The 10,737-nt window shown below is 33.2% G+C and overlaps 1 protein-coding gene across 1 annotated transcript; it reads right to left on the bottom strand.

Annotated features, from left to right (window-relative positions):
* Nucleotides 1–7,707: 7,707 nt before the first annotated feature.
* LOC131040034 (photosystem I subunit O) lies at nt 7,708–8,615 on the bottom strand. Its single transcript, XM_057972913.2, has 4 exons — nt 8,458–8,615; nt 8,272–8,347; nt 8,011–8,190; nt 7,708–7,899 (listed from the first exon to the last, which is right to left on the bottom strand). Exons 1-4 carry the CDS (start codon nt 8,552–8,554, stop codon nt 7,812–7,814), a joined length of 441 nt encoding a protein of 146 aa, XP_057828896.2. The 5' UTR covers nt 8,555–8,615; the 3' UTR covers nt 7,708–7,811.
* Nucleotides 8,616–10,737: the final 2,122 nt, after the last annotated feature.

The raw sequence follows: 10,737 nt of genomic DNA, 5'->3' as shown, positions 1-10,737 counted from the left end.
TTTAAACACTTGAATCATCTTTTTGTGTCATATCACTCTATCTCATTTACATTAACAATTAATCACTTATCGAAACAACTTTTGGACAATCGAATCCTAGCACAATATCTAACACATGTGTATGCCCATTTTAACTAGAGTGTAGAGACATAAGATTGCAGAAACAGAAACAAAAACTTTTGAAATAGTTGAAAATCATATCAACATGGCATACCAAATCAAAATACAAGAATACATAACAAGCCAACATATCAAAGCAATCAAACAAGTCCAAAATCAAAATCCAACTATGTCAAAACCTCACAAGGATTCAAATACATCTCCAAAGAAAGGTGGTTATTTATGCAACTCTTAAAGATATCCCTAAAGGATTTGGCTGAGAAAGATAAAAATCGTGCACCTATGTCTAGCAATGGCTCATCCCTCCATAAGAAAATTTACTCTCCAAAGGTATCTATTCCTACACCTCTTGAAAACTTACAAGAACCTTCCATAGCATCCTCACCAAACAATATACCCATCAAACCTATTTCAGAGGATCCTATTCATAACACATCTCCTTCATATCCAAGCATTGATTCCTTACAACATCCCCATAACGCTTCCTTGCAAATTTAAGTCCTCATTCATAGAACGCTCGTTAAACATGTCCTAATAGATGGGGGAGCTGGCTTAAACATTTCATTGAGTCTTGTCCGTGCTCTAGGTTATTCAGAAGATGCAGTTGATCCCTGGAAAAAGATCACCATTAAAGCCTATGATGAAGAAGAGCGTTCCTCTAAAGGAATTGAGATATTACTTATCAGAGTGGGACCTTTACAGAAAGAAATAGCATGCCAAGTTCTAGACTTGGACCTACCATACAACATACTCTTGGGAAGACCATGGATACATGACATATAGGCTATTCCATCAAAATGTCATCAGTGCCTAAAACTTCCTTACAATGGGTAGGAAATCACGATCTCAGTTGACTCAAATCCATTGTAGTTTTGCAGTAATCTGAAATCAGCTCAAGAAGTCATTGTTTCACATAATAGAGAGGCAGCATCTTCAAGCACACAATCCATCAAATAATCATTTGCATCAATTTTGTCAAACATGGAAAAACAAATACAGCTAAGAGACTAAGAGAACGGAGAATATTTGCTATCATGGAAAAACAAACAAGAGCAACTTGAAATTGAAAAGGAAGAAGCAGATGTAGATGTCGATATAGTTCACACGTATGCAGGACAAATGTTAGGAACTAGCCCACTTGAATCAAAATCACATTCCGCTGACTTGGACTTAATCAAGGATAATCGAGAGCTCCTTGCGAAAGGTCATTCTGATGAGAGTATCATTCTAGACATGGAAATACATACTGAAAGCTTTGACATCTCTGTCATGACCCCTAATATCTTTGACATAATTCAACCTGAAGATCATTTACCTTTAATCCCTCCTGAACCTATGAACAGGTAAAATGAAGGACATGCCATCATTGATACCTTTCCTAATGACCATGCCATATCCCTATATCTTAATTAAATCGAACCCAAAACAACTTTCACCAAGGATTCCGCTAACGTATCTTCAAGTCAAGTGGGTGTCAAATCTCCTAGTCGCAAAAAAGAAAATAAAGAAAATAATATTAGGTCTAATATTGAAAACCATTTCTTGGCAACATTAGACAGCGAAAAAGTAAAAATAAAGGACACAGCTAACAGTGAAAACCTCCTCGAGGCACCGAAAGATGGGAGATTTGACACCTTACCTAAATTTTATCAAGAGAAGTCATCTATCCTAATAGAACCAACATAGGCAATTATCATTGGCACAACTGATCTATATCTAACAACTTCTCTATCAAAGCTAGCAAGGCACAAATATTTGGAACCCTTCAAAATATGGCAAATCAATTTTACTTGGTCATATACAAACATTTTAGGGTTCAATCCATATCTTACAATACATCACCCAAATATCAGTCTAGGAGCAGGCATCAATGATAGAATACGACATGGATTAGGAGCAGGTATTCTATTCATCACACCACAAGGTCATACAATTCCAAAAGCATACAAATTAAGTTTTCCATGCACCAACAATACAACAAAATATGAAGCTTTGGTTACAGGCATCAAAATGGCTATAGAATGGAACATTACACAACTTTAAGTCTTTGGAGACTCTCAGCTCATCATCAATCAAATTAATGTTGATTATCAAACAAAGGATGAAAAGTTAATGCCTTATAAAAAGATGGTTGATGATATCAAGAAATACTTTGTAGAAATAACTTTTTAGTGGATTCCAAGGAATGACAAGAAAGTAGCAGATGCCATGGCAACACTTGTTTTTCTACTTCAGACACAGGAAAATCAAGAGCGTTATGAATTCCTGGTAGAAGAGTTTTTTTACCCTGCTTATAATTGTTCTGATTCCCAAACTATCTGTCACCTTGTTGGACATGACTCCTCCCGCTATGGCCAAACTTACACATACCTGAAAGATAACACTTTACCTCCTGACTTCTCAAAGAATCAAAAGAGAAACTTTATTTGATAATCCTCCCATTATACTCTTATCATGGATAACTTGTTTAAACGAGGTCTAAATGGTACTCTTTTAAGATGTCTAGAACAAGAAGAATCTAAGAAGGATTTACATGAAGTCCATAACGACATTTGTGGCACCCATTCAATTGGTCTTACCCTTTCAAAAAAACTCATACACTTGGGCTATTATTGGCCAACTATGGAGCGAGATTCTTTTCAGATAGCTAGAACATGAAAACAATGTTAGATCCATGGGAATTTAATTCATGCACCGGCACAAGAACTTCATGCTTTAGCAACATCTTGGCCTTTCTGCCAATGGGGTCTTGATCTAGTAGGAAAGATAAATCCTTCTTCATCCAATGGTCACAAATTCATCCTTGTAGCTACATAATATTTCACAAAGTGGATTGAGGCGGTACCTCTCATCAATATCACAGGAAAACAAACTGCTACATTTATTTTGAACTACATCATATGTCACTATGGAATACCCATGAGCATTATTATTGATAATGGGCGACCGTTCAAGAATCAAGACATACAAGAGCTATGTGAGAAATTCAAGATCCAACACAGATTCTCCACACCCTACTGTCCAAAAGGAAATGGACAAACAAAAGCATCAAACAAAATCATTTTGAAAATCCTCAAAAAGACAGTGAATGATCCTGGAAGAGATTGGCATATTAAATTGAATCCTGCTCTATGGACCTGTCGTACTAGTTTCTGCACACCAACAGATACCACACCTTTCTCTCTTGTTTATGGATCAGAAGCAATAGTGCCAATAGAAGTAGAGATACATTCTCTATGAGTATCATTAAAAGATCTTATTCTAGATGAAGAACAACGATTATCTAGACTGCAGGAGTTAGAATTGATCCATGAATGAAGACAAATGCCTTTAATTATTTAAAGGTATATCAACAAAGAATGTGCCACAGTTACAATCACAAGGTCAAACCAAGAGCATTTCAAGTTGGAGAATTAGTACTCAAGGAAAATCCACGCAACCAGTCAGATCGAGAAAAGAAAGGAAAGTTTGAACCAAACTGGTTAGGTCTGTTTGTGATCACAATAGTATTTGGGTCAGGAGCATATCAGCTATCAACACAGAATGAAGATCAGCTTGACGAACCCATCAATAGCATGCATCTGAAGAAGTTTTATGTCTGAAAAATCAGAAAAATCCAAAAACAATGAAAAATAAAAAAAATCCAAAAATAGTGAAAAATCAGAAAAATCCAAAAATAATGAAAAAGAAAAAAAATAAAAAAATCAAATATGAGAAAAACTGCAATAAAAACAGATGGTGAAAACCTGGCAAATAGGCGCTATCTGTCAGCTAGCTCTTCCATCTATTAGTTCATGCATCTTTCCGCTTGCATTCATTCTCCATCAACGCAGTTCATATCCATAATAAACCTTTGTACATACGCATGCATCGCAATTGCTTTCTTGTCATGGTTTGGATCATTGGGTATGTCATAATGACTTTGTTTCTAGGCTTGAGGCAAAATCCTACACCTAGCTGGGGGCAAAATTTATGATCATTTTGAGCTTAATCAAATAGGTAGAACAACAGTTAGACAACTCTTATCAAGCGAAAACTGAGACACATCCAATGTTGAACACAAGATCAAATTATCAACCATCAAACTATCACAAAGTCAGTTTAAGCACATCACACACTTTTCCATAGATGATGTCTTTTGGATAATGATTTTAGCATGATTGTTCAACTTTTCTATCTTGATTTTCGCTATCATGATTTCTGAGTCACTCCAGGATGTCTCTGACCAGAGGAAAAAGGAGGGAACATGATATTTTTCTTGTTTGTTGTCTGTAAATTAATCATTAATATGTGCAAATTTGTCTCAAGACATGATCATGAGAGTATCATCAAAGACATTTCCGATTTGCATATACTAATGGTTAATACTACCTGTTTTACGCAAGCAACACTCAAGTCATCTTGGTTTAATTATACCTCGATGCTTGTGCTAACTTGCCATATCAAAATCCAAGAAAGAAGTGCTCAGGTTATCATGGTTTAGTTATACCATCAATGTTTGCACTCACTTCACACATTTTCAAAAGCTCAATGATGACAAAAAGCAATAACCCAGTGACTGGTCCGATCATAGCTTTGTATTTCATTAGCTTTCACATTGGCATTTAGCTTGCATTTCATTTTTGCATGGGATCTCACAAGCTCATCTTATCCAAGGCTAAATCTATCTCGCACCAACATCAACATATCTAAATCATCCTACAACCTGATATCAACAAAATGGCAGTTCTTTATCCAATCAACCTTATCAATTTTATCAATTGATCACATCTGATCTATTCTATCATGTCTTATATAGGATGTATCTTTCCTGAAAATAGACATTATGATCAAGTCTTATACAGGATAGATCGTTCTTGAAACTAGACGCTTTTGATCATCTTTGTCTTATACAGGATGTATTTTTCTTGAAACTAGACTAAATCTAGATCTTATCAAACTAATCAAATTTATCAAGCTCTATCAATCATCAAGAACCACACCATTGTGATCAAAGAACTTGCATTTTCATCAATCAGTGTTGCAGAATCAAATCTTTTCTAATCGGGACATCAATTTCGCAACCATCCAAAAACCACTCCAACAATCAATTATCTCAATTGATCTATCGAGGGAGCATAATCGTACTGTAGTTTATCAATCAATGTCTGGGGCATCTTATCAAATCAATATTAACATCAAAATGAAATTATTCTTTGAATCAATGCATCATCACACCTCGCTTCAAAGAGGGGCAAAATGTATACACCTAAAAATGGTTTGAAGATAATTAATTGAATAAGCAATTATTTAATTAATCCTCCTTCCCAATTTAATTGAATTCATAAACAATTTCATTAAATTCTCCCACTCATCTACTTATTAATAAATCTAAGGATTTATTTAATAGGTTCATTTCAATAGTCCCCTTTGATTAATTAATTCCTCCCCATCAAATCCATTTCTTCTAATCTCCTAATTAATTAAAACAAATCAATTTATGAGTTGTTGAAAGTTAATTAACCTTTTCCTATTATTTGAATTTTTAAATTAAAATTCCCCACATGCCTCCTAACTTCTAACCACCTAACCTAACCACTCCTAAACCTAACCCATTCCATCTAACCACATGTCCCCTTTCCTTAGACATTTTCTCTCTCATGAGCAAAGCTTCTTGACACTTGTCACCATAGAGATGGCAAATGTTCCCTTTCCACCAACCTCCTCCAATTTAACCATTGATTTCTTCAGACTTAATCTTGACCATTGATTCCTGCCACCTCACCCCTGGCCTTGGAAATCCTATAAATATCCCCCATATTGGAGCACAAATCATCCCATCTCATTTGCATTTTAAGCATTGTTACTATAGGCATATCCATTTTAGCATATCATTTGAGCATTGTTATTATAGGCAATTGCATCTTAGATCTAGCTTAATTTGCTTATTTTCTAGCATAATTGTTAAATCATGTAGCTTAATCATTCTCTTTTCTAGCTTAAATGCATCATTATCATTTCAAATCCTCCATCTAGGTGTAGTCAAGTCACTGGGATTTGCTTATCCAGATCTGAGAGCATATCCACACTCGCATCTCTTAGGAGGCGATAGATTGCTTTGTCATGGTTTTATATTTCTTTGCTTTAAATTTGCTAACCATGCTTGTAATGATCTATTGAGTGTTTTGTGTTGCAACTACAGGTATCACACTTCACAGGCACGACAACTACATCTTGTGGTGGAAACCCCTAATTTTTCACCATTACAATAGATAAAATTTTATGTCTAAAATCCTTGACTCCTAGTAGTTTGTTTAGAAACTAACATAGTATTCTTAGAGAAATATACATAATAGTGATATTTTAAACCTAGCTTTATTTCCTTTTTAGGAAGGTTAGATTTCTAGTTTTAGTAGCCGCCCCTTTGTTTCATTCCATTCTGGGGACTCTATTTAATATTAGTTAACCATTATCAATCATGTACAAGGATAAAAATTCATGTCAAGTTGAGACACAAATGTTAGTTCCAAATGATTTACAATTAAGGCTAGTATAGGTGAGGGTCATTTAAGACTAAAATTGATGTAACTATGGCTAAAATATAAATAATTGAGTATTTTAAATGACTTGAGATGGTGTCCTTAAATATAATAAACAACTTGAGACCTTTGACATATAGTCTATATATTAACATTTACATTTTGAGAAAGATAACCCAAGAAACAAGAGATTTAAAATTTAAACTTACAAGTCTAAAACATAGGCACAACCAAGTCCAAAGCACATGAACATGGTAGTTTCATATTCTAGGAAGATAAAAACATTATGAATACAACAATTATGTTTAAAGTTGTGATTGTTTAGTAGGTCAAAGAAGATTAATTACTAAGATCGTGTGACATTAATCATATTTATGTAAAATATCATAAAATAAAAAATGTGAAGGACTAAAAACACAAGATATACATTTTTTTCATTTACCACAATCAAATGTGTTTAAAAAAAATTCTCAATTTTAGATTATTATATTTGAAACACATTATTCAATTAATCTATGTTAGAAACATAAAAAATAAAAATTATATTTTAACTCATAATTGAATTTATGAAATAATAATTAAGACAAACAAACAAATTTTGAACTTTTTTTTATCAATTTACCTTCTTATCAACTTGAAAATCTACATAAATGAGAAAGTCTTTTTTTCTTCGAATTTTCTTTGGATAACTAAGATGTTAAAAACTATTCATGATTCATTTAACAACTTACCCAATTAGTGATTATTAACTTTGTAATAAATACTTAGCCATTCATGATTTCATGTACTTGCAGGTTTTGTCATATAGCAACCATTCATCACTATCACTATTTGTTTAGACATCCTTAATTATCATAACAACCATTTGTTTACCAGTATTAATAGGAATTGTTTTTAAAAAAATCAAAACATAATATTCATGAAACTCTTGGAATAGAAAATCATGTACATAGCCATACATTTCATGTAAACTTTTACTCTACAGAGATTTTTTTTTATGTTATTACAGCTCTCATGAACTTAAAAGAGGATCATACAATACAAAGGATTCAGAAAAATTACAATCACATAACAAATATTTATATATACCCATAAACTTTTACTTCTTCAGAAAATAGAGATATGGAAAAAGAAACATAGATTTACATTGAAAAGCATATGCAGGCCAAACCCTCAGAAGTAATCACCCCTTCCCTTGAAACCAATTTGCCCAAAAGTGAGGCACACAAATAATCCAAAGTGCCAGCAGACCAACCACAACCTGCTCATTAAATACCATCACAGAAGAAAAAGACATTTTTAACATTCACAAAATTAAACATAATCTATGAGACAACTTATAACAAGATTATATATAGATGAGATATATTACCAGAAAGGAGATGTGAGTGCAGGACCAGTAGGCCAGTGGGCAAGCTCATTGCCAATGCTCTGAAAGAAAAGGCCTGTCAAACTTTCCCCTTTAATGGCTGGAATGCTTGAAGGAGCTATCCACCCAATCAGACCAAATCCTATCACAGAGAAGTCTCTCCTCAGCCAATCTCTCTGAAAACTGTAATAATCCAATATTCAGTACATCATTTAGCTATAAATAGAGTCATATTGATAACAAAAAGCATAGTAAGTTCTCAACCATGTAATTGTTGCAGGTGCCCGGGTCTTTTGCTTTCTTAGAGGACTTCCCAGCCTCATGGAGGATCCTGCAAACTCTGCATAAGAAATGAACCCAGAGTTATGGTCAACAACCCAATAATGTATATTGCGGGTTTTTGAAAGAAAAAGCTTAAAAGGAAAAGACTGTGCTGGAGAAAATTCATACCAGAGGTTTGATGAAGCATGCATCGAGGAGATCTGGCATGGGTAAGGGCGGATGAGGTGGCAAGACCTGCAGGAGATGCAAGAGCTGCTGCCGCCATTGTTGCCACTGAAGATGAGAATGACAATGAATGAGAGAGGATAGCTACCCAATTGTGCTTGTCAAGAAAGGTGAGGATGAGTGGATGAGGAGAGGAGCCAATGGGAGCATTACAATTTAGATAATGCGGATAAGGTTGGGTATGCTCCTTTTTTGGCTCTTAGTCCTCTTTAACCTAAGTAGAAGTATGCACACTAGGGTATTTATAATTATAGGTAAAATGATCTATTCACAAGGGATCGAGGTGGTTGTAGATGTTGAAGGAGATAGCAAGTTATAGTCTTAAATATTGTTCGTTTTATTATCATAGATTCAAATGTTTTTTAATTAGTAATATGAGAATTTTTAGTTCTATTTGAGTCATGTTAGATAATAAATGTGGACGACATTTCAACATGAATGTATAACATTAATACACATAATCTAATCTTGTGAGTTTATTAATCTAGAAAGAGTTTGGAGCATGAAGTCGATCGCATGAACACCAATAATGTTCATACAAATGTTCAAACTTGCAAGCACATAGATCAACAAGGGCACATTGTCCACAATCATAATGATCCAGTGGGGGTTAAAACCTTCTTAATTTGGTTTGATAATTTTTAGTCTAGTTTGAGTCATGTGAGGTAACGAATGGGGACCACATCCCCAACATGAATGCACAACATTAATATGCATAATCTAAATATGTAAGCTTAGTAACCCGACAAAGGCATAGAGTGTGCAAGCATACTAGCCCAACAAGAGTTTGCAACACAAAGTCACTAGCATGAACACCAACAACAATATGAAGGTTCAATATTGCAAGCACAATACTGTCATGATTTAACCATCACATCATTCATGAATGGCATGACTCGAATGTCATTTTAGTTAAATAACTTTACATTACTATTTTACTATGATTTTAATGATTGTCACAACTTTGTTATATAATAGATTACATTCATATAAAATATGTATTTAGATATGTATGAGAGATACAAAGTATTATATGGTGTAATATTACATGCATACATACAAACATGTGAAATTACATTATATTTTGAGTAATTATGTTATGTGTAAATTTTTGACTTTTTAATTAACATTGTCCCTATGAACATTATTAATTGTTACTATACATTATAGTCTACGGAAACCTATTGCATACATTAGGTATAACCAATATTTGTCTTAATATGTTAAGATTTTAAAAGTGTTCTACACATTGCTATAGTCTAATCTACATACATTAGATTTTTTAAAATAAATGTTGATGAAAATCCACCACTGTCATGGTAGATATATCGGATCAAATTGAAATAATAAATTTTACAACTATTTTTCCCATCTAGCTATCAAAAACAATAATATTGATCCATATGTTATACTTGTTTTGCACTATACAATTCATAAATAAGAATATTATATTATATTCATTATTCCTCTCTTGCTTTGAAACGTTGATGAGAAAAATCTACACACAAATGAATCCAGAAATTTACTTATGATCTTCATCGACTATGGAAACTACATGAATTTAACATGGAACCTTACGATGGTTGAGGCATTTACCTAATACTAACATTAAATTAGAGAAATAACGTTCACATTATGCACAAGCACTTATAGTAGTTAAACAAATTGTAACAATATAACATGAAGCAAGAAAATGAGAGCCACAATAGAAGAGATTTGTCCTATAGAAATCTAATTTGAGGAAAATATCAAATAAAGATTTCAAACTATTAAAAGATATATATATATATATATATATATATATATATATATCCAAAGGGCAACTAATATTACCAACATACCATCTTCTTACTTGCATTTGATTTAGTGAACTTGAATGGATATGTATAAATATACAATCTTGAGAAAAAAAAAGGCACAAAATTCCACCTTTAATTATCAATAACCCTAAGACTAGTGTGACTAGAACAAAATTATCAAAATAAATTTATCTCAATATGTGTTCCTTTCTCTCCTTGCAATGGAATTATCTAAAGCATACCTCAATAAGTTTATTTTTGTTAAGGGGTCAATATATGAGCTACGCAAGAGAGAGTGGAAAATCTCCCATGAAAATTTGGAAGAATTATATAAATTAGATTTTGATGAGTCTTTAGTTATTTTGTTTCATCTACATCCAAATCCTTTAGCTATATCCTTGATAACCTCATATTTCTTCATAGA

Source organism: Cryptomeria japonica, chromosome 11 (genome assembly GCF_030272615.1).
Source record: "Cryptomeria japonica chromosome 11, Sugi_1.0, whole genome shotgun sequence".
NCBI classification, from domain to species: Eukaryota; Viridiplantae; Streptophyta; class Pinopsida; order Cupressales; family Cupressaceae; genus Cryptomeria; species Cryptomeria japonica.
This window is presented reverse-complemented; position numbering and strand designations above follow the sequence as displayed.

Excerpts from the sequence above, each read along its gene's own strand:
- LOC131040034 (XM_057972913.2), bottom strand. The coding sequence starts at position 8,554 with ATGGCGGCAGCAGCTCTTGCATCTCCTGCAGGTCTTGCCACCTCATCC. Across the intron at positions 8,348-8,457 it reads CATGCTTCATCAAACCTCTG|AGTTTGCAGGATCCTCCATG; the intron begins GTATGAATTTTC and ends TTTCTTATGCAG. Across the intron at positions 7,900-8,010 it reads GCACTCACATCTCCTTTCTG|GTTGTGGTTGGTCTGCTGGC; the intron begins GTAATATATCTC and ends TTTAATGAGCAG.